The sequence below is a fragment of the Aythya ferina genome, assembly GCF_964211825.1.
Source record: "Aythya ferina genome assembly, chromosome: 2".
Classification (NCBI taxonomy): domain Eukaryota; kingdom Metazoa; phylum Chordata; class Aves; order Anseriformes; family Anatidae; genus Aythya; species Aythya ferina.
The window spans coordinates 71392824-71418443 of NC_140297.1; the positions used below are offsets into that span (position 1 = coordinate 71392824).

Here is a 25620-nt window from a genome sequence, read left to right on the forward strand (position 1 = left end):
TGCAGTAGGAATGCAGATTCTCACATTGTGATAATTACAGGACTGCCAGGGTATCATTGGGTAGACAGAGCACAAAACCATAGCCCCTGTCCTGAATGGTATTGGAGAGGTACACTGTAACTACATTGCAACTGTAAACACCAGGGAAAACAGAATCATTGAGTAGGGAAACTGAGTTACTTGTCGGGTCAGGTCCAAAGACAAGTAGTTGTCAAGGTGGCTACTTCTAGCAAGAGTTCTATTCACCACACTGTAATTACACCAATATTTGAAAAATGTTGGCAAAAGTGTATGGGTCATCCTCCTTATTACCTGTATACTTTTGTAGACAGTAAAACTGAAAGCACTGAACATTCATAGATTCCTGCTGAAACCAACTGCAGCTGGTTCTCATAGTTACACATATCCAATCTGAAATCTAATATTATTTTAGATTTCCAGGTTTATTTATATTTAGTCAATATACTAATGTAAAATTAATATAGTATTAATTTTATGTGGGTTTCAGCATATATATCGCTGCTGGAAATTGCTCCGTGGCTTATTTAAGCACTCTGTATAACCATTACACTTCATCATCTGGGATGCAATAAAGATTGGTTGATATATTCAGTAGCAGAATTACTCATTTGTGAGCTGTTTGTTTTAAAGAGCCTCAACCAGTCAAACAGCAAATATACAAGGTTTAGAGATCAGAGCAAACCACAGTAACACATGCTTTTGGAAGCTCATCACACTTTTTCCAAAGTAATCATTTAAATAGTATCAGGTGTGCTTTGACTGGGCTGCACTGGCTTCTGCCAGCAGCAAAATGAATCTACACACTGTAACAGTACACCACAGCAGCACCGGTAACTGGAAATTCATTTTTGATTTACATGATACTGGAAGATTTGTTTCAGGGAGGATTTCAGCTCAAAACAGTCAAGGTTACAATCACTTCTTTTCCTTTAAAAATAAAATTCAGAAGAAAGTCCCCAGTGGTCTGTTCCCAGTTGCTGGGAATCTTTCAGTTGTATTGACAACATTCCTGCTGGGTATACCACATTTTCCAAGTGTTCACCGAGCATCCTCTAAACAAAAAACATGTTCTAAATTCAGTGATACCTGAGATGGGCATTCTTGAGGCACTATTATTTTTTCTTTTGTTTGTGCCAAAGCCTTTTACTGGATACACTGTGGATGTTATCCATAAAGACTTGAGAGGCTGGATTTCTGCCATTATATTTCAACATAGTACAGAGAAGCAGAAAAATTGTGATCTTGACTCTTTCATTTGTTGTTTTAAAAAGGCAATGCTCCATCTTTTAAGTGAGAGTATTCTTACATGATTTGCACAAAGGACAATAGCAAACACCTGGTTTGGGAAGATATGAAGAGCCCAGTTTGAAATCCACAGGACACGTTTACAGACTCAGTGGCCTTTGGATCTCATGGGTAGAGCACAGTTGTCTTTGACTTCGGATGCCACCTCTGGAGTCTAAGCTACACGTATTAATCCAAGTTACTTTGTCATTTCTCCTCTAGTCCTTGACTTTTCTTTCAATTACTTCCAGACTCCTTCCTTCTTTCTCCTCCAGGACTGCGGTTTTGGATCTCTTGGAGGAGGAAAAAGTGGAAGACTCCCAGTTAGCAGAAGCTCCTCTTTCCACCCAAGCTGCTCACCTCCCTCACTGATCCACGGCCTTTCCCTTGTGCTGCTTCTGCATTCAGGCCACGGCACTATCACACACTATTTAGCAGCAAAACCACCTTTATGAGTGACCTGGTGGTGGAAATAGAGTGTTTCCTCAAAAAATCTGCAGAATAACACCAAATACTGGGGGCTGATAAATTCAGTAACCAGGCTGCCATCCAGAGGGACCTAGGCAAGCTGAAGGAATAAGCCAAGAGGAACCTTACAAAATTCAGCAGGGACAAGCATAAAGTTCTGCACCTGGAAAGGAAAAGCCCCCAAGCCACAGCAACAGAAAGGGTTGGAGACTGACTGGCACATTAAACTCTTACTGCCTGTAACAGCCATTTTGAAGGTTTTCTCTGTTTCAGCCCTACAAGGCACTGATCACTCTTGGTTACATCCTAGGAAGTAAGAGATCTCTGACCTGAAACTATTTAATCATTTAGGATATGCTTGACTTTCAGAACAGGAGCTAACCCATTGATTTAAATGGGACTGCTTGCAAGTTTAAGGCTCAGCATGTGCTTCAGTACTTTGCCTGACTGAGGCCAGAGGGCTCACGTTCCTGGAGCTTCAATACCAGCACCGGCTACAAATGATACAAGAGACAACACCCTGATGAAAGAAGACTTGATGATCAAGCAATTTCTAATCCAATCGCACAGCTCAGTACAGGGCCTCCACAATGAAGATTGTATTTTTGTCTTCTTTCTCTTGCTACCCAAAATGAAAAAAGAGCTTAGCAATGTTCTGCAGAGTATACAGGCAAACCTGAGATGATACATAGCACTGTAAAGGTTTTATTGACATTCACTTAAGATGATCTACATAAGTCATTCATAAAAAAATTCAACCTTCCCAAAGTCAGGCCAATAAAATATTTATGCTACACTGTCATCTGTTCTGTTGTACCTCCACATGCACACAAACACACAAACACACTTTATATATCTTCAATTACAGTAAAACTAATTAGACAATAAATCACAATTGAGGCTGTACCCCATTTGTTCAGACATACAAGTTGAATTTACATACTAATGGTTGTACATTTGCCTTTAATAGATGCACTATTAGAATGTAAACATAATAAATGAATAACCATTTAAGCATGGAGTTACCTAATCTTGATGAAAAATATCTGAAAATGTAGCTCCCAGTGAATCTATTTATTCTTTTATTGGAAAATAAAGCTAATCACAGACTAAGATCCTAAATATAATTTATGGGGAATAGCATATTACTGATGGATCAGACAGACTCATTCTTTGCAGTGAATGTAGTAAGATAAAATTTTTTGAAATAACTGGCTTACATGAGATGCTCTCCCTTTCAAGCACAGAATAAAGGACAGACTATGATGGTTGAATTTACAAAAGTTTCCCCCTAGACCTGCAAGTGCATTTTATTTTCAGCATCTTCTACAGCTTCAGGACAAGCTACCTGTCTCACAGCAACAATCAAGTATGTGCACAAGAAAGATGCACAGGGATGATGACTGTCTCAGTAAACCAAAAAGCACACAGAAACAAAGTAAAGAAGTTGCACTGTGTAACTGGGAACATGAGTGCTCATGTGTTCAGCAAACAGAGCAAACCGGGCTACTGGATAAATCCTTTGTCATTAGAATAGGGGTCTAATTCCTTATGGCACACTGAGCAAAGGCAAATGGAAGTGAGTGAGGCTCAGCATTTGCTACCTAGCACAGGAGAAAGGCAAGCCCACCTTGTTTTCCTTCCCTGTATAACGAATGATTTTTTTACACAACACCTTTGCGAAGATGTCCTTTTCCTCATCTCTGCTAACCTTGACTGTTCACTTTCCAAATCAGAGACAGTCTCCTAGGTTAGGACCACAAACACCATTTTGACTACAGCTGTGCAGGAGGTGAATGGGGCGTCACTTCAAGCTGCTTGTCAGCTCTCTTCACTCCACTGCCAAAGGTTACTGGCCCCTCAGGTCTTTGAGCAGAGTTGTTCTAGGACTTCTGCCTATCCTGTCTCCATCAAAATGATCCTGGTTGGAAAGTCTACTGTTTTAAGCAGAAGCTAAGTTTTTTGGAGGGGAAAAAAACAAAACAAAACCAAACCAAAAAACAAAACCCACAACCGACTCTAGACAGACTGCATGGGCAAGCAGATACAAGAAAGGAACAGCCACTCAGGTGATGGAAGGGGGTGCTGAGTAGCTGGTGGTGCTAGGGCTATTGCAGAATGTAATAGGGCTACTGCAGAATATTATAAATAACACAGAAACAAGGAGAACAAGAAGAAAGAAACTCTTATAATCTCACACAGGGGGGTCTGCATTTTAGCTAGGAATCTGGTCCAGATACCCTCTGTACTACTCTTTTCCTTCGAACAATATAAACATACTTCTTTCTGACCTTAGTCCGGGCCACAGGGCTCACCTGTGACCAAAATAATTATTTAAAACCACACCAGCAGCAGCAACCACTGGCAGTATCAGATGAAAGTGACTTTGTGAAGAGAAAATGCATCAGCAGTCAATTGACACGACATGCTGCTTGCTCGCTGTGGCAGTGCAATGATGGAGGTTCCAGGAACTGTCCTGAAGTCCATTCGTCTTAATCAACACCTCTGGGCACACTGCACTTCATCTGAACTGTGAGTACCTTCCTTCCCTAAACGTCATTTCATTTTTGTACCTTTCCCTGAGAGTTGTCAGCCCACAGACACATCTTTTTCTTGTAAGAATGCAGGCTCAGCATGGACCGAAAAGCAAATACATGCAGCTCTCCTCAGAGCTCTGATGAACAGAAATATAACACAGCATACTAGATCAGATCCAAACCATTGTTTTACTATGTTACACCTTGCAGGGGCTCACTTTTTCCTGCCCTGTCCATTCTCAGCTTTTCATTTCACAGCCTGAACAGCAGCCCTACACATGAGTGACTGAAGGCAAGTAACTAGCCTCTGATCCCCCACACTGCTGTGACTTGTGTCAAATTATAGCTGGAGTGGTTTAGGTAATCCTCATCGACACCACAGTCTGATCTGTGGGGAGCAGCCCTCTAACACTGCTCTGCTGAGTGACCGCAATGGTACAAGCACTGTCAGTTTTCTAGGCAGCTTTTTGACCCACTGAAGCCTACGCGCATAAATTGAGCAACTGATGACACATGAAGAAGCCTGACATATTCAGGCTGTTAAAAGGCCAAAAACATACTTTAAGTCTCAAGAAAATATTCAAATTAAATTCCATTTTTGAACAAGAGTATATTTAGCCCAGCTGTTATTAAAGGTTACTGCTGTTCACTGTGGCCTTCATCTGTTTGAAGAACATTTTAATGAACAGAAAGAAAAATACTTGTGTTGGTGGATAATCAGATTATAAGAAGGAATAGGAGGAATATCAGAAGGTTGAGAAGTCTATCTCACTTAAGCACATGAAGAATGGACATTTGCCCAGGTCTTGTGGAACTGTAGGATTCAATCTGTGTAATGAAAGGCTCTCAAAACATCTGGTCTATCTTGGTTCAGTTCAGTAAGGCTGAAAAATACTGCACGGCCTTGCCTGTAGAAAATCAAACACTTTTCTAATATCCATCATGATTTCTTAAACATCAACACTGCAAGACAGCCTAAAAGTTCTCTTTCAAATAAAATATGAATAAACCATGTGATTCATTAATTTTGTCTCTTTAGAAAGCAGTCAGGTGCAGAAGGTCTGCTAACTTGGTTTTACAGCATAACTGAAAAATAACGGAGAACAGAAAGAAAGAAAAACTGGCTTATTAACTCCCATCACCCAAGATCTAATGGTAGCACTGAATATCATTTCACAATAATCTCATTTGAAGAGTCACTTACCCTAAAAAATGCAATGCCAGTATGTATTGGCAGTATGTTTTGAATCGAGTTCGAAAGCCTCAATATAAGACACCATGTGAAAAGTGGATACAGGGTTTCTTTTAAACAACAACAACAACAAAATCAAGCTTGACACTACTCATCTTTTATACTGAGAGACAGAGTTAAAAAATATAAAGTAAGGATTAGGGAGAATTATTCTGCCAAAGCTGAAAACAGGACTTCCAAGTGGAGTACATGTGGGTTTTTTATGGGGTTGAAAGTGAGAGAAAGCGAGAGAAGAAAAAAATGGAAACAAATGAAAAGGATACCAAGAAATGTTTGATACCAGTGGAAAAAAAACAATTTCTGAAACATTGGCCAGATTCTTTCTTTAGAATGGATAAAGAAGAGACTCTAAATGTCTTTCCATCCCTATCCCGCACTTCTTAATCCCCTAATCGTTCTACTTTTTCATTAGCCTATTTGTTGGGATATGACAACTGCCAGCGCATTAATATGATAGAGCAACAGCTAATTGGCCGGTAACATTACTCCAGCCCTTCTCTATGGACCAAGTTAGAGCACAATTGCAACTGATAACTCCTTTTCCTTGAAGGAACTGCATCACATCTCCTGAGTCACGTTATTACTTCAAAGTGTGTTTCAACCAACAAGGTTCAATTTCATGGCTATCTTTACAACATCAAATAATCAGATTTCTAGGATGTAGAACTTCTCTCCTCATTCCAAGTTGAATCAATGCCAGTTGAAAACAGCCCTGCTCAGCAAAAAGAAATGTTTAAAGACCTTGTCACCACCCTCCTGTTGATGATCCAGTTAACAAGCAAAAAAGTGAAAAACCACATGCTGCTCAGTTAATGTTACCAAACAGCAGCAAGTAGAAAAAAATAGCGAGGAAGGGAGGAAGGGAGGGAGGGAAAGAAAGAAAGAAGAACATTTCTATCACCTTTAGCTTCCTAAAAGCTGCTCTTTCCTCTGAGTTTACCCACGCCCCTGTTACCTTCAGATCGGTTCACTACTCCTGACTTTATCTGAAGCTGAACATGAAAATGATACACAACCTAAAGAAGCAGCCACTCAGTACTCTCTCTGGCTTACCTTCAACATCAGATCATGTCATCCTGACAATCTGGGCCTTCTCCCAAATACCCAATCTACCATTAATAGTAGGTTGAGACTTGGATCCTCAATTTTAAAGAAAGCAAGAAATCTCATTTTAGTTCCATCAGAGATCAGACTGTAATCTATAAACCAAGCCACAATCCATGTTCCTCAGGAGCAATGACACCCAGAAAGATACAGGCCGAAATGAAGGACACTTGAGCATCCCTTGTTGAAAAGAACAACATTCTGTAGAAAATGTGTGAAACCTACAGACAGACCTACCTTCAAGAAACATGGCAAAATCTGCCTTCTTTCTGTAAGTGACAACTACAATCTGACTGCACCATCACCAGCATCACAAAAGCAAAAGGCACAAAGAAAATCTACTCAAACAACATTCTGACTCTATCAGAGAAGATGTGCCAGCACTGCTATGAACTCAAAAATGGATGCTGCTACTGATTTGATGTAGAGACTGCTCAAATACCGTCTCAGCATTATCACTGTTGATTTCCCCTTTTATATTTTCAATTGTTAAAAAACCTATTCAAGCCGTTCACAATGCAAGGAAAATGGTAGAAGGCAGCAGCAATATGCATTCTGATGCTTTAGTACTTCAGACATCTGTTATCAGACATCTACACAGCTGTCAGCTCAACTCTCCCAAAGATGGGTGATAACAGCTGACTTTAGCCTTCCTGCGATGACACAGAAGAACATTATGGAAGTAACACTTCCACTCAATCCAGTTTTCCTTGATTACTTTGCTACTACAAGAAGGAAGATAAGTTGCCAGCTTTGAAAGCAAGTGAAGCCTCAGGAGAGGAGTTACAAAAGAAACAGAAGTTGAACCTGCACTCTTCCCCCACTAGCACTTGGAGGAAAGAGCCAACATACTGAAGACATTGGTGCATGTTCACAACGCATTTTGCTGATGTTGAACAGCGCAACTCACAATGACTTCAATGAACACAGAGTGAAAACAAAAGGGGGTTATTGGGAATGTATTACAATATTTGAAAGGTTGGCATCAAACAGGTTTTCATAATGATACAGAATTACAGCCCCAGTTCAAGAATACACCCAGTTCAGTCACAGGCCTAAATCAATCTCCATTCTGGACAGATTTAGATTTTAAATACAGGCTTATTTATTACTCAGAACAGAGATATTCACTGAGTATCAGCAGCAACTCAGAACATTATCTGGCTGAAAAAACGTTATAAAAAGCCTTTTTTTTTTTTTGCAGTTTATGAGAGAATCATGATAGTTGGAAAGCTGTTGCTTTAAAACCTAATTTGTTAATGACACAGAATTTTAATTGTATGATATTCTCTAGGGCTACCCGCACTTCTTACCTATGGAAAATTATTTTCATATATACATTACTTTACCTGAAATTTTATTTTTTGGCAAATGTGAGGCACAATAAACTGCTTCAGGAAGCGTTCATCTTCACTCCAGAACAGTCGGATGTCAGGAATATCATACAGGATCATGGCCAGCCTCTCCAAACCCAAGCCAAATGCCCAGCCAATTTTATCCTGAGCACCAGCTGCAATAAAGAAACAAACAAAATAAAAATTCAAAAGCTTAAATTCACAACATGAAAAATTGCTGATAAAACATTCACCTATCTCCCAAGAAAATAAAAAAAAAAAAAAGAAAGAAAGGTAGAATGGCAAAACAGAAATACCTGCAAGCAACTGGCAAATTAAAGATCTACAGGCTTATGGACACATCCCAAGCAGCAAGACTGGGCATATCACTGAGTCCAGGACTCAAAAGTGGGAATAAAGCTGCACCCTTTGCTCTCTGCGTCCAAAGTTTCAGACAGAGTTTGAGAAACGCTGCAGAACATTACACAATGCTTTACTAGGCTTAGAACTCTGCTCCACATCCAACTTGACTGTGTTTTACAAGACATGTAACCACGAATTTCCTATTCAGGATATTTCACGTGGGCTGACAGACCAGCCAAGCCTATGCAGCATTAACATCATTGTCAACAGTTGAGAGGATCAAAATTGCCTCTTTTGAGGCACGTAGCAGAAGCAGGCAATGGCCTTCAAGGCCCTGTCACGCTGGCATCACACCTCCAACCGGAGAGCTCCTGGGCCGCTGCCCCCAGGGAAAGCCACCACCCCCACATACAGAAGTCCCTGTTGTGCAGCACTAAATATAAAAAGACAAGAATATTTCATACAGAAGAGCTTTACAGATATTAATGATGCAACATTTCTGTCAGGAAATATTCATACCTTCTTAATTTACAGAGCAGGAACACTGAGTTATTAAACAGTGGTGTTTTGTTTTTTTTTTTCAACATCAGGAACCATCTCCATGTTCAGGCATCATTCCACCAATTTTCAACAAAGCCAAGAGCCCAGCAGCTCTGCCAAGGCTCACAGCTTTTTCAAATGTAAACAAAAGCCTTAATAAATGCACTTAGGCTGAAAGTGCACGTGTGACAGGCTTGCCAGCAGAACCAGGGAGGTGACTCTCCCCTTGTACTCCGTTCTGGGGAGGCCACACCTCGAGTACTGTGTTCAGTACTCAGAAAGAGCAGTCAGGCATTGGGACGGGTTGCCCAGGGAGATGGTGGTGTCAACATCCCCAGGGGTGTTCAAGGAAAGGTTGAACATGGTGCTTAGGGACATGGTTTAGTGGGTGACATGGGTGGTAGGGGGATGGTTGGACCAGATGATCTTGGAGGTCTCTTCCAACCCTAATGATTCTATGATTTCCCACGAGCACTGGCAGTGAGCTCCCAAGTCATATATCGCTGTGCATCTCACAGCTATGTCATTATACCAGTGCTCTACCTGCCCCCCGCCTCCAAGTATTACTTTTAGCAAATTTTTTGGAAGCTTTGAACTTTGCAACTTCCCCATCATCATGGAGGAGGCTGAAGACAGAACTCTACTTTCTGACTCCCATCTCTTATCAGAAAGGAGACAAGAGTACTCCCATTATTTGGGGATTGATGGTATTCTGGGATATGCTGTCATGTTCAGTGATGAGAGGGAACAGTTCAGAGCCCTACTTAAATAACAGCAGGCATAACAAGTTTGGAAAAAGAGACACAGTCATCACTTTGTCTTTTAATTAACCTGAACCTACTTATTTCCCAGGTCCCCAGAAGAACCCACCTGTGCCTGATCTCGAACCTCTGAAGTATTGTGCTGCCATGTGAATTCAGTCAACTTTATACCAGTACTCCCCAGAGCAGTCTGGATGTTCTGCCTTGTCCTTCCTAGTGTACTCATAGGTAAGACTTCTCACTTTCTGACGTTTTAAAGCAGACAGCTTAAATATTGAACTGTAGGATTCCTGAGAAACAGAGGAGTGGGCACAAACTCAAGAGGTGCCAGTTTATGTCCTCACAGCAGAGTTGCTTGAACTGATACACTTAGACCAACCAACTGTCCCTGAGCTAACCTGACCCTATAATCCAAGCAACATTATATGAAGAACTGCAATACTCACCATTGTCAACTGAATTATTTATGGAGAAGAGAGAGCCACTACACAGAATGTATTGAAAATTAATACCTGGGAAAGATTTTAAGCTTCAATTAAGAGTGAACCATTAACTGCTTTTTTTTTTTTTTTTTTTTTCCCCAAGCTGAAAATACTTTTTCTCTCCATACTCCTGCATATAGAAATAATTATATTCTTATGGCTAGGAAGAAGAGGAATAATTCACTGCAATGATGTTGCTTCCCCAAAATTCCAGCTTGTCTTAGAGCATCAACTCACGAATCAGTAGCAAAACTGTTCATACATGTATGGAAGTTTCTGCTGTCTGATTAACACAATCCATCCCCCTCCCTCAGGGCTAAGTAGATCAGCTGAAGCAATAGCTATGAGGGTTCTGAAAAAACACTGCTTCATCCCCACAGGGGCATTCAATCAGCCACCTAAAGGTGCCAGGTTGAGCATCAGTGTTAATTGTTTCATTGATGCTCATTTAAGTTAGTATGCATGATAGGGGATGCTGATTCTCCTTCCCCACATTACTGATGATTACTCATAGATCTGAAAGAAACAAAATGGATATGACAGAAGATCAGCAGAACAGGTGTGTATTCTGTGAGGCAAAGCCTTACATTTAAGACTTGTGCTTTTAAATTATTTTGATACAAGAATGGTTTTCATCGCAACTCTTTTAGCTCACACTTTAAGGTTAACATACAATATTCATACCTAATTGATTTGCTATGCATTTTAATTGTGTAATGAATGTTTTCATTTTATCTTTTTTTTTTTTTTTTTTTTGAGGACTAGGCCACATTATACTACTTTGCATTATGTATAACACATACCAAATTTTATCCAGCTATCTGCCTAGGAGCTCAAAGCATTGTCGTCTGAGCTATGAATAAACACCTGTCTGCTGGATGATCCTTATACAATTATCAGCCTTCACAACACAAACTTCTCAAGTGCCAGAAGTCCATATCAGTGAAGACTTCCCCTCTCTTCAAACAAATGAAAGAAAAATGCAGACAACTGGAATTCCTCCTCAAATCAGCACTAACAAATAAACCTCCACTATGCCCCGCATCTTCATTTATTTTGCCTCTGGTCTCTTCTCCAACTACCTGTTTGTAAACCTCCAAGTCAAAGTAGCATTTAAAAATATAATTAACTTCAAGCATTTTTAGAATTGCCTTGGGGAACTCAACAGGACTAAAGCACAGACCTGAACATTCTGATTGAAAACTAAAAGTTAAACGTGCAGCCAACTATTCTGGTGAGTGAGACCACTACAAAACGTTGTATAGCATATATATTTTATCTAGTTTGGATTTTGGCAAGTAGAACATGAAAAAGTTGAGATAATGTGAGTCAACATGAAAAAATGAATGAATACAAGTAACTTCAAACATGACAGAAGTCAGGTTGAGGTTATGACAAAGAGACCTAGCCAAAGTGGCAGATTCCAGGGACCTGGTGAGACAAATATAGCATTACTACTTGAAATAACACAGTCCGGTGGAGAAAGCACTCCTGACAGTCAAGCTTTCCCCATCTAGCCTAGGTTTGTATGCTGCCAGGCTCCTGCTGCCTGGCGTGAAAAACTTGACTACCCACCAGAATAAAATTGCTGGAAGCTTTGCATGTCAGGTGGCCAAAGATGGAAAAGGAAAGGATAAAACAATTTGACTGGCTTCCCACACTAGCAGCTGACACAGTCCCAATTGACTGAAAAAGAAGGTTGGATCGTTACAACTATGTCTTACATGGGAACCCATCTTCTTTGAGAAGTCACGTCTAAGAGTCCTGCTTCTAAGCTTCCAGACCACAAGAATCAATGAACCTACTTGAATCTAGACCCATCAGGCCATTCTCCAAAAACACTTTGCTGAATGAAAGCTACTTTGATCAAAGATACTTAATTCACAACTGAAATAAATAAAAAAAAAAAGTCAAAGCACCATTTATTTGCTAATGTGATACCAATCTTCAAAGATAAAGCTAGAACTCCAAGAACACTCCAACATATTAGTATCAACCACTTCCTAACTGTCTGTGTCTTACAATACTATTACTAGTTTAAAGTACTTCAGCCAGGATGTGAAGCTTTGTAATTCCTCTGTGAGACATCCACAGTCACCCACTAGAACTCATGGATTATATCCACTGAATCCTCAGAAATACCCACAGACAGAAATGTTGAACTTCACAAGGAGAGTAAGGTATGACATTTTGTACAGTACAAGATTTTGAAGGCATATTTTACAATATTGTTAGGAACAGGTTGACAAAAACGTGTTTTTTTGTTGTTGTTATACACTTCAGTCATGCTTATTTTTATATCTATGCTGGCTTTTATTTAACAATTTTTTCAACTCCTGTAAAACTGCCAATAAAGAAATCTTACTTTCAAAAGAGCCTAGACTGGGCCTTCAAATTGTTATACTCAGCAGTTACTGAGAAGTGAAAGAAATTAGATTTTGATCTTGGATTGAGACAAAGTCAGAAGCATCCAACAGCCTGCATACAAGGTGTTCTTCACAAAATGCCCAGAAAGGAACATATCCAAAGTGGGTGTAGCTAAAAGCTGGGATAAGGTCCAGAAACAAATACTTGAATTTAGTCTCCTGCTTTCAGTCCAAACCATGTCTGTTACTGAAACAAATTCATGGTGGGTAGAGAGGTGAACAGATTCTCAAGGATACAGACACTGCATATCATGTTTTATAAGACAAATCAGTGCTTTAAACTGAGTTGAAAGTAATTTACAGACATAATGAACCCTAGCAGCCCCGAACACAGGCTCAACAACTGCACTGAATGAAGCACAGCATAAAGTATGGCCTTAGAGTACACTGCTTTGATTCATCAATGGAAAACAGGACAAGGGAAACCAAAATTCAAGGATATAGACTTCCTCCCACGCACGAATCAGAGAAAACAGGTGAAACAAAACCTTGGCTGCAGCTGCTATCAAGCAATGCACAACACCTCCAAATGGGAAGTGTGCTTCACAAGCCTCAGTTGCAACCACATGCTCTTACTCTCTTCTCCGACACCTTTTCTGTTTACTTTCCCATGCAAAACAGTAACACTTCAGCTGTCTCCGAACTGTACCTCAACTATTTGTTCTTATTCATCATCCTCAGCTTCCTTTGTCTTCTTCTCTATTTGTACATTGAGCAGTTGTACCTCAACAGATCACCAAAGAGCTCTCTACCTGAGAATTATATATTACTGTGAGCTCACACAAAGCTTCAGAAATTCCTGAAACAAAGACCTGTGTCCACATTTGAGCTGTATGTGGCTAATGGACATCTTAAGAACAAGGGTTTGAAAAACAGCTCCTGCAAAATAAAGATTTGCTTATTATTATAGACAAAGAATGCATATTCTACATGAGGGACACAGCAATGAGGTAAACTATGTTTACCTGTATTAGAAAATCATTTAAAATTGTTTCCTATTTCATATAGAACTCCCATATTTTGGGAGTCCAAGGTTTTATGTGGAGAAAAAAAAATGTAAATAGCAAGGTTAATCTCCAATAAAGGAGAGCTTATGGAAGTACAAGGTCAGGTGGCTTGGATATTAAGCAACTGAGGCCAAAAACCTTACTAAAGTTTCCTTCTGAACTGCTCTCTTCAGCAGAAGCAAAAATCAGAACTGTCGTATTATTCTCTAACTCTGTTAAATTGATGCAGTCAGGCTCCTGTGTGCAATCCAGTTTAAATTACCTTCTAAAATAAGGACTTGGCTTTCAGACTGTGCATGCTAAGTAAGCCACTCCTCAAGAACTCAAGAAAAGAAGTAAACATTCAATTATGCCTATTTTGCGGAAAAAGAACTTATCTTTCTAAATCTCAAATGTGGAATAATTTTCCAACAATAATAGTCACTTTGAGACCACAGCTTTGTCTCCTGGGTCAGACTGATCTGTTCTGTTTGCTTCACTTGAAAACTAAGCAAAAGAACTTTAAAGGCTTTGATTGAGTTTTTAATATTTATGTTTATTTTTGTTCCACAATCAAAATAGTTTGGTACATACTAAAGGAACAGCCTATTAAAAAAATTTCTATCAAGGGAAGCCATCCACTAGACTCATCTTTCTTTTAATATGTAATTAACACACATTCTACCATTTTTGCTAATATTCCATCAAGCCAAATAGCTTAGAGGAAAACATTTCTGGTCAAGAGAAATAGATGACTAGAGTGGAGAAGGGCAGGAGAACTTGATTAGCAAGAGGAGGATCGAACATACCAAAGAAGAAGCTTTTTTTTTTTTTTCCACCTCAGTCTGTCATTTTTATTTTCCAGTTCTTTTGTCTTTCTGCTTCCAAAGGTATCAATTCCTCAGTCCTTCTCCCCTGCTCCTGTCCATCTGTCTCTCTATGCCTGAGTCCATGTCTCCCATTCCAACAAATATTTCTAAGTACTCCCAACAGACTCAATGACAAAAACCACCATTAAACAGAATTTTACTTAAAAAACAGGTATTTTTCGACATTCATAACTACACGCTGCTGTAAGGTTCAAGCTTTCAAGTGATGAAAGATAAAGTATCCACTTAATTTCCAAGTGCAATGCAAGATATTAGTCATTGACTACAAACACTTATGGTATACAGTCTTTCTGTTTCTCTGTACTTTAGCTCACAGATCTGAAAAAAAAAAAAAAAAAAAAAAAAAAAAAAAAAAAGCAACTTCCTTGGTTTTCTTTTCTTTTTTTCCACTTTATATATAGATATCTCAAAACTGGACAACCTCCATGGAGGGCAGTACAATTTGCTTTCTTAATTTATGTCGCAGACCAGAAGAAGAGTTGACTCCATGGGTTTATTTCCCCTGACACTGCTTGCAGGTTTCAGTACTGCTCTTTTTGTTCTGAGTATGTAAAAGCAAATTCCATTTTCCTTTCTTAATGCTTTGTTCATTCAGGGAAAAGTTGGATTTTTGAGTTGTTGGGTCTTTTAATATCTTTAAGTACTCTTAAATCTCCCTAGACATTGTGGCCGTATAGGTTTGAAAAAAAATATAAGTTATATAGAAATACACAATGGACTGCCATTTGTTGGAAAAAATAAGTCTACAGTATAGTTCAAAAATTCAATTATGAATCTCATTTTTCAGGCATATAAGAACAGCTGGACAAATTCACTCCATATATGTTCACTGTCCCCAGATGAAGGTTTCTCCCCAAAAGTTCACCAATACCTACACTGACTGTTTAGCATCTTTAGAAATGGTCTCTTCTTTAAAAACAACTAGCAAAGCAAGGAACAACAACATAAATGTGATACAACCTTCAAGAGACTACAACATTCCCAAAAGATACAGAGGCTGCAGTTTATACATATATATACCACAGCACTGTTTAGCTTCTGTTTGATATTGCTGTTCAAAAATCAGAACAGTCAGAACCCTTGTACATATCAAAAGGTTAAAAACTGCGTTCAGCTCCTAGCAGCACAGAGGCATGGTTACTCTGACACTGCACAGTAAATTCAACTTCTACATTCAGGGACTGACCTTGCATTTTGTGATTCTACAGTACCTATCCTAATAACGCCCCAGACTACTGACTGGGGGTCCCTGGCTCTACATTTTCTGAAATTAACATACAGGTAAGGCTTATGAATTAACATCTACACTCTTCTCCCACAAACTCAATCTTCAGAAAAACCCCAAAAAGCCACGATTCATGTAGGCACCACCTGCCTTGTCGCTAGGATTGGATTCTGAAGGGTCCAAGTACACACAACTCATTTATTTCCAAAACTGCAGCAGGCAAGATGCAGCTAAATGTATCATCACATAGCACAGCCTGAAAAATCTTTGATCAGAAGCAGTAAATCCAATTCTCCTTTCTTACCACAGAATTACTCCACCGCTCCTGTGCTACAATGATTCCAAAGGTTTTTCTCGCTGGTATCTCATAGAGAGATTGGCTTTCCAAGCCATGCCTGTTTATTGATCTCCTGTCTAAAAAAAACCACAGGATATTATTGGTTAAAATAATTTCTGTCAATAGGTTTCATGTTATCCAAAGATACAGATGAGCTTTAGATATATAATTACAGGGAGTAAGTAGTATGTGAGGTCGTACACTGCAAGAGTATGATGTAGATGCATAGGGTCCTGAAGATGAAGGTGTATATGCATAGGGTCCAGAACTTGACCATAGGATCAAGTTCTGCCTAATCCAATGCCTGTCCAGTGACATGGTGGGATCGTGCTCTAATTCCCAGCACTCTTCTGAGGCAGGAACTGATGGGTTACATGCAAGTCAAAACAACTGACTTGAATAAGAGTCAAAAACTCTTATTCAGTTTATCCTCTGAAATTATACCAGCTCACTAACAACTTGATGGCTACTAATCTGTTTTTCTTACATTTTTGGATAGTTTCAGGAGTAAGTAGAGATATCTGTAAAATGCATAGGATATCTGCAAGAAGATGCTGAGCAGAAGCATCATTCTAGGGGATGCCTTCAGCTTCTTCACCACTACATGTTGCTAGGTATCTGATCTAAGTTGGTCTCTTGAACTCTACTGTAAATGGGGAGTGAGAAACACAAATGGCAATTCATTATCATAAGACACATTCGGATAAAGCACTTAACTTTTAGACAGGTAAACCAGATGAGATGAATTGGACCCCATGTTTCAATTTTAGCTTGAATTCTTACCACGAAATAAGCATTCCTGTATGATTACAGGACAGAGAACAATAATACTGCATGTCAGAATAATCACCACACATTAACTTCTCTTTTGGATTTCTCTCTCAGATTTCTTTTAGTTAGTTTCATGATTTTTAGCAGCCTTTCATGATTTAGGAGTTCATGTGACGCCAATACAATAGACACTGCATTTTGAATACTTTCTTGTCCTTCTCTCCCTCTTCTTGCACTCCACAAAGTGCCTATAGCCACTTTCTAAAAGATAGTATAATTTATTTCATCGGCTTATCTCATTCACCAGTAATACTACAGGATCACAGCCAGACCAACATGCTCTTCCTGCTTACCAGTATAATATTTAGTTATAGACTACTTTTAAAATTAACCCATCATCTCCACATGAAGCAGGTGAAAATAAAACAGTGAACTGAGAGGGAGTAACTGCTGTTCTTCAAAGTTCAAATAAGCTTTTTTCCCCTCTAATTTCTAATTCATATGAAATTCCTGAGCGATGGCAGCAGCACATTTATTTCTGAAAAATAATGTTTTCTTAAAAAGCAGCACAAATTGTATTACACTTGGGTTTGAAGAGGTTGCATACAATACAGTCTTAGCAGCTTCTCTACTATTTGTAGTTGAGGAAATGTAACATTACAAAATCTTATGTTAATAAAGTACAAATTACACAAGAAAAGCTTAATAAAAGCAACGTAACACACAAGGAGAGGTTTTACTTGAGGCCCTTGAAATAATTTGTGAAAGCACCTTAGTTGTACGTTTTGTACAGGCTTCTTGTCCACTCTTGTCACAAAGCTGGCAAGACATGTAAAGGATAACAGAAACAGATGCAGAACCAAAAAAATATACAAGTGAAGCAGATTATGCTCTGCAATTCTTTCTAGCAAAATGGCATGACTACAAGAACACTATAATAAATGAAATCAATAGGAAAGGAAAAGAATCCTACAAGAACTTGCTTTTCCCTCAGGGACTAATATCTTGACAAGATTCCACTGCTGTTCTTATACCTTCAAAATGAAATTCATATGTAGTCTTTCAATATACACTTCTAAATCTCCCTTTTATGCTATCTCTCTCTAATAACATTTCCTAGCAAAGCGTATCAATAGCAAAACATCCCATTTCACATGCAAGGCAGTTTTCCCAGGGATGACAGGCAACCAGGGAAGTACATGCTTTTGCTAAAATGAAAACTAAAATCTTGATTTATTAGACAATAACAATGCAACCCCAAAATATGTTTTTTAGACAACAGCAATGTGCCCACAACACAGTGAACTTGTAAAACTTGTTTTTTCTTATAAAACTGGATGAGATTCTTCTTAATGGTGTTCCTTTTCATCAGGAAAGCACATCTGCATCAGCACAATCTCAGCAGCAGCAGCAACTTGGTTCTGCTGTAATCAAGCACATCAATGGCAAACCTACACTGGCCAACCTCTCCAATGCTGGGCTGGGGAGCGATGCACGCACAGGTTGTGTGCTGCACTAAATTACTGATATATTGATGATGTCCAGTTGGTACCACACACATGTGCCTATGTAAACATACCAGCATCCTGCACACAAGCTCTTGATGATGCATTACTGTAGTCACAGCTGGTGAGCAGAGTGGTACGGCTAACTCCCAGGAAGGAAGGGAATGCTCACTGCAAAGGGATGTCCCCATAACAACCCTCTCCCTAGGTATATGTACAGAACAGAGTAGAGAACAGTTCACTCTGCACACCAGCACAAAACAGAACAGTTTATTTGCTTCTGAAGGAGTAGGGAATTTCCTCAGAAAACACATTCAAAGAAGGCAAAGACTGCAATTTAAAGAGCTCCAACTTTAACAACTGCCTGAAAAAATCATGATTCTCCCACTATGGTCATAGAACCCCCCACTTATATCTAATATTTCGTATGTGTAATAATTATAGAGGTATATAAACACAGAATTACTCTACAAAGCTTGTAATTATATTGCACTGATGACTCATAAGAACATGATAATATACAACAGAGCATCTCCATTTTACAGTTTTCATTTTAAAACGAGAAAATGGCACACAAAAGTGAGCCTTAATACAATACTTGTTTTTTCAATGAAACATTCAGATATTCTGAAATGTTAGAATTAAGGTTGCCTGAGGAATACTAAGTTGCCCTCATCTTAGAAATACATTAACTATGCTGTCTTCAGTGAGACATTCAAGTATTAATCTTTCCACAAGACCTTGTGGTCCCTATGCCGAACCTTTAGTTCAGCATAGAGAAGAGACAGCAGTTAGTGATGACTGCTTGCATTCCTTGCATTGCTGAATTATGGAACCACAGGATCATAAATGGTTTGGGTGCAGTATAGAAGCTCTCTCCTTGGTGGCTCCTCTATCACTTGGAGAAGGAAGTTATCACCAACACATTCCAGGAACCTTCTGCATTTCTCATGCCCTGCTGTGCTGTCCCTCCAACAGACATCAGGGTGGCTGAAGTCCCCCTTGAGGACTAGGACGTGTGAACCTGAGTCCAGGTGTACACATACCCCAGATTACTCACATATTGAGCAGAATTTAAAATGAGCTCTTGAAGACATTATTCTTTGATGAGCTTCCCAGTGAAGCACTCAGTTTCATAATATTTGAATTTTTGAAAAATATTAAAGATTTTTTTCCACGTCTCAGTGAGCTGAAAGTATTGCTATCTCTTATATTGTAGATTAGGAATTAAAAAACTTTAAGATCAAAAGCGCCTATTAATTTTGCTCCCAATCTGAGATACCTGGGACCCGACGGCTCTGAGCACTGAGCATTACATAGTTTTTAGTATATTCAAAGTATATTTCCCTACTACTACAGCTGCAGCTGTGAGAGCACTCAATACTTTTGCAAATCAGAACCCAAAGTCTCAAATCAGGCACTGAGACAGAAAAAGCCCGCAGGTTGTGGCCACACATGAAAAGATTAAGACAGGAGATGTTCCTTCACTCAGCTAGGAACCTTTTTTGCTCAGGAAAGAACAGAAGTCTTAACAGTATTCATATGTATGGCACTGTCCTATTTTGCTGTCCTTTAAACCACCCATTTGATGATTTCCACCTATAGCCTCAGTGAGGCACAGGCTTGTAAGGGCAGCATCCTTCACCCAGCACTCCCAACTCATATGTTGTAGCTTTTGCTATAATGAAAACGTACAATGTAAGTGAAAGGTTACTGCTTTGCTTATGGGGTATTTTAATTCATTCCTAAAATATTTAAATAAATTAACAGAGAAAACTACTCATCAGCCTTTCTTTCCGAAGGAATGAATATATTAATAAAAATCATTTATCTTGCTCTGTTGAAAAGCTGTAATTCAGACCCCTTATAAAGAGATTCTTTTCTCAAAATAAAAGTCACTAGTTCTCTAACTAATGCTCCTTTAAAATGGTTAGTAATTAATTTGTTGTTATGCACTGAGCTTAATTCTGGGGTGCCACTTTAACTGCCACTTAAAGAAATGAATGATAAATGAAATGTTAGACTCACTAATTCTATAATTCCTACGTAATGACAATTAATTAAACACTATTTTGCAGTGTGAAAAATTTTAAGTGCTAGATAAAGGGGCTCCTGTGCTTTTAAGTTTTACTCTCATGATCAAATTGTATCTCTTATAGCTATCAGAAATAGAATTAAAAGAAGATTCTTCCTAAAAACATAAACCTAAAGGTAGTTCTTAATTACATCTTCTTTCTTTTACGTATTGAAAGTTGGCAGCAATTGCTACAGAAACTCCTAACTGTGTTAACTTTTGCCCTGCACTCAGTTAGAGAAGTTCATGTTGAACATCAGTCCTGCTTGTCTGGAGAATCTGAAAAATATTAACATTAGTTTTAGTGGATAGATACTAATTGGATTGTTATTTTTTCACTGTGTAAATTTTCAGTGACCTTTCCAAAAAGAAATAACAAGTCAATAGAAATTGTTTCTTCTTGACTTTCTCCACCCCTCTTTTTTATTATTCTTAAACAGCCATACAAAGTTTCTTAATCTTTTTATTCAGCTGCATACATTTATTTTTATTTTCTTTTAAGGTAGAAAGGATAAGGGTTTTCGTTTTTGTGTTTCTGTTTTGATTTTGTTAATTTTCTATTTTTCATTCTACTTTCATGGACATTTTCTAAGTTATTTTCTCAACTAACCTGTTCAGTATTTAAGGCAAATAAGATCAGGTTTCCAGCACTAAGTACATTAAGAGCTCTATCCCCTCCTCAAGCTGAAAACAGGGCAAAAATGCCATGACAAAGGGGCTGGCTTTCAGCAGCTGATTCATCTTGTAAAGAAATGACATCTTAATACACATAATCCATTTATATCCACATACCCATTGAATAACTGTACTGAATAACTATTTGTAAATACAAGTTATGTCAGCACAGTTATGGACAGAAATTGAATCTGCCCAAATCTTATTACTTGCTCTGCACTCCAGTACTTGGAGCATCCTTTCCTCTGGTGGGTTAGGGCTCTTGGTAACAGTGGAGAAAGAGCAAACCCAGGATCGTTTTTAAAAAAGGTGGCACGGCCAACTCTAGGAATACTCTACCTCACTCCTGAAAGCAAACAAAGACTGTACACAAATGCACACAGCATGGGAAACAAGCAGGAAAAATGAGAAGTCTAAGCACAGTTGTAGAGTCATGACCTGACAGGGATTACAGCCATAGTAGAACTTACTTGACTGCGGTGCTAGAGTGATGGATGGATGCAGGCTTCTTTTAGAGATTTATGACTTGACTGAAAAAAAAGCCCTGTAAAACCTGCATCTGCCTGGACTTGCGTTGATCTGGACCACAGACATCTGGATAACCCCTTCAGTCTACTAGATCAGTTCATGGTGTTTCTTTATTAGCAGTAGTAGTAGTATTTTTAATACAAAACAAAACAAAACAAAAAAACACACCTTAATCACATGTACTCACCCTTTTAAGTACATCACAATGGGATACTTACAGGGGACACCCATTCAAATCAAATTCCAATTAAAACAAACAAAAACTCCTCAGACAAAAGGTCCTCTCATTTGTTCAGCAGCCACTGCCCTGACTTTGATACCATGATTTTACTAATGTTCTGGTTGGGAAACTCCCACATCAATGACAGTATCTAGATTCCCACTATGAAAAATATGAGCATGAAAAGATGTGTCCTAACATCTAGTAAAAAGCAAATTAGACATCTTTGGAAGATGCATTACCAAAAAAGGCAAAGCAATGCATCCTTTTCTGGCTAAATTTCCTTGACATTATTATCTTGTTATTATAATCTGTAAGGAGAAAAAAATAATAATTAAAAAAATTATATATATATATATATATTTATTTTTTTTTTTTAAAAAGCCTGTAAAGGTACCTGAATACACATTAGCAATGCCACGTGCATATATATTTGTTTGTTAATGGGAAGCTGGTCATTTCTATACTATGCAATGAGTTTGGATTGAAGTTAAACACGAGAATTAGTAGCAGCCATCAGATGAACACATAGGTACATAAAACCAGTTAAACCAAAGGGGATTACATGCAGCAATTCCTCCATTACTAATATGGGATTGGAAAATTGATAATGCCAAGCAGAAAACTCCCTTACAAGGAGATCTCACCATCTGGCTTATCTCAAACCCAAAGGGAATTAAACAATAAAAGATAATAATTTCCCAACAGCGATGCAGCAGTGCAGAGTGGAGGACAAGAACCAGCCAGAGCCTACAGAGACCAGCATTTTGAAGCATTTTTATAGCAAGGTTCTTTATATTTTCCTGCAAACATTAACCCTTAGGGAAACACTATGAAATAAGGCTATGATTAACCTTATCTTAGAAATGATGAAACTTGAAATGTACCAGTTATTTCCTCACAGAAACCTAATCATTAGCTAAGTGAATAACACAGCTCAGAATTGACTTCTAAAACTGATATGTGAATCATGAAAACACACTTCAACAGAAGTTTGTGTGCTCTATGCCAACTTTGCAAAGCTTTTGAACTTCCAAATGTATTAAATTCTACATCACAATGCTGCACTGAGAGAATTTTAATTAGACAGCTTTAAATTACTTCACCTAATCAATTACCTAATCATCCTGTTTGTGAGGAATTCGTTACAACAAACCAAAAAAAAGTAGGAATCCAGAATATGTGTTTAAGTTTCTTAAATAGCCTGTTTTATCAAAAGACACAGACTATAAATCTTCCTTACTCTAGAACTCAAGATTAGCCATATAGGAATAAGTTACACTTGATAAAAACATGGCATTGCAAGTGTGCAGTATATTGTATGTGTGGGATAATAAGCATCATCATATTTCACCTTGTCAGCTGGCTGATTTGTGTTTGCAGTTAGTAAGAATGCTAGAAACAAATATATGCAATACTTGGCTATCACACGTTTCTACTGTAGATTTTTCTGCACGTTTCTCTGTTACAAATATCACCAGTCATGAGGCAGAACAGCGAGATGGACCACTGCTTGGCTGTAACACAGAACTTGCTAACTTTCCTTTTATCGTTTCTTTTTTATTAGCATACTTTAAAAATATGGATATCTCTAAAAATGCAAAATACTATAAAATCATAATAATTGCACAGGCATGACTTGCTATTAGAATATTAGAAATTCAACAATTTCATCAAAATTTCATTTTCCTTGTCAGTTCCTAGGATGTATTATGCATCAGTTGCATATAATTACACAATGTTTTTAGCTTCTAAGCACTGTTTTCATCATGGTTGCCTGCCTTCCTGAACAATTTAAAATGTCATTAGCCATTTAAATACAACCAGATTAATCAAGGTGTCCTCAGATAATTATCACAAGAAGTCTGGAGATGCATTTAACATAAGCTTTCTTTCTACAGAATATGGAATTCCTCTAAGCCAGACATGATCTGCTCTACAACATAGTGATGCTTGAATGAAAGTAAATCCTTCATACTTCTTGCTGTCATGACAGAAAGAGAAGTTCCTCTACCAAACTCTAAGGAAGAACAACCATCAAGTGCAGATTTCAGTAGATATTCATTTTGAGCCAAGGACTTTTCTGTTTCTCGTGCTGCCCTACCAGCAAGGAGGCTGGGGCTGCACAAGAAGCTAGGAGGGAACAGAACCAAGCCAGATGGACCAAGCTGGCCAAAGGGATGTCCTGTATAATCATGTGGTGCTGTGCTGAACAATAAAGGTGGGGTGAAGGAGGAAGGGGAGGATATTCAGCGTGATGGTGTTTGTCTTCCCAAGAAATCTTTACGCATGGTGAGTCCTGCTTTCCTGGAAGTGGTTGAATGCCTGCCTGCTGATGGGAAGTATCAAATGGGTTTCTTGGATTGCTTTACTTGCATTTGCAGCTTGTGCTTTACCTAGTAAATTGTCCTTATCTCAACGCACAAGCTCTTGTACTTTTACCTCTCCGGTTCTCTCCCCATCCCATGTGGGGAGAGTGAGCAAGGGGCTGAATGGTGCTGAATCACCTGCCAGGATAAACCACAGCAAAAAGATATAGGGCTTGCATACCTAGAAATGGGTTCAGCAATTAAAATTAATTTATGAAAGGGGGAAAAAAGCTATAGAAAAGTTTAAATATTCATTCTGGATTTATAATAAATTCTCTCAATACCTGTGCAAAAGTACCTGGAATCAGATATTAATAGAGTTCTGGATTTATACAAAAAAGCTGTACTCTGAAACAGGCTTGTACTTTCTGTGCAGTCAGCTGGCCAGATCACCAAGCACAAGATGGAAAACAGAAGGAGAGGTAAAAAGGGAGGGGTGGGGGGTAGCAACACTTGCACAGACTGGACTGCTTAACATGCTCAGCTGGTGTGAATTAGTACAAAAGCTCCTCCAACATCAGTGAAGTCGTGCCAACTGAGACCAGATGAGATCTAAGCTGTTGTTAGCCAAGTAGCAAAAGAAAAAAAAACAAAAAAAAAAACACAACACATTAGTCCCAGTTATTATTTATTCAGATTTCCATGCACGTGCACACAAAAATGCATCACTGGCTTCACCACTGTTATTCTTCATTTGCATTATTAGTAGATGAATCATGAGCATTGCATTTCCATGGATTTGCTCACAAACATTTAATGACTGCACAACTGCTTGAGCTATGTAACATTTCAGAATAGATTAAATTCACCTTATTTCAGAATTCGTTAAAAAAAAAAATAAGGGAAAGAAAGTTGGGCCAGGAAAAAGCAGGAGGATGCCTGCCAAGCTGTAGTCTTCATCAGCAGTCACATGACTGGCTTTGGAAAACTTCATCCTTAGAGAAGTCAAGAAAATTCGAGTGTTGTAAACACAAAGAGCAAACCCAGAAAGCAGAACCATGCCAGTGCCGACCCCCTTCCCCAACATGGGGAGATGCAAGGAGGTTTGGAGCAGCACCTGTGCTTTGTTGCTGTCTGCCCAATGTGCAGCGGTGTCCAGCCATTGCGCAGTCCTGTGCAGCTGATACTCACCTAATTGCAGCGCAGCGAGCAAGCTGAACTCAGTCAAACTGCTAGTCAGGTTGTTCATTCCTTGCTTTTGATTTAGCCAGTATTTACTAAACACTCAGACAATCCTTTCGGGCAAACAAAACAGCCCTTTCCTCTCTGTGTTTTGCAGCCAGAGAAACTTCAGGGATGTCTGTGACACACAAAGGCCGAAGGCTTACAGGCCACCTCCTGACCAAGCTATCCCAGCTGCCGGTTCTGGTCTAGTCAGGTCAATAGGGAGCTCCAGGAAGAATCACAGAATGGTTTGGGTTGGAAGGGACCTTAAATGTCACCCAGTTCCAACCCCCTTGCCATGGGC

The 25620-nt window shown here is 38.8% G+C and overlaps 1 protein-coding gene and 1 long non-coding RNA gene across 14 annotated transcripts in view; one reads left to right on the forward strand and one right to left on the reverse strand.

The window, feature by feature from the left end:
• FARS2 (phenylalanyl-tRNA synthetase 2, mitochondrial) overlaps positions 1–25620 on the reverse strand; it is a 254089-nt gene that overhangs the window by 99804 nt on the left and 128665 nt on the right. For all 12 annotated transcript variants that reach the window (XM_084508248.1, XM_084508247.1, XM_084508251.1 and 9 more), the window contains one exon: positions 8016–8176. In XM_084508248.1, the coding sequence (XP_084364374.1) occupies positions 8016–8176 (161 nt within the window). The remainder of the gene's footprint in view (positions 1–8015; positions 8177–25620) is intronic.
• On the forward strand, positions 9756–12647 carry LOC311431402. 2 transcript variants are annotated; one of them, XR_014689395.1, is made up of 2 exons: positions 9756–9892; positions 10964–12647. It is a non-coding gene; the product is annotated as an uncharacterized lncRNA (long non-coding RNA). The 2 variants fall into 2 exon arrangements; XR_014689396.1 differs by lacking the exon at positions 9756–9892 and adding an exon at positions 10480–10705.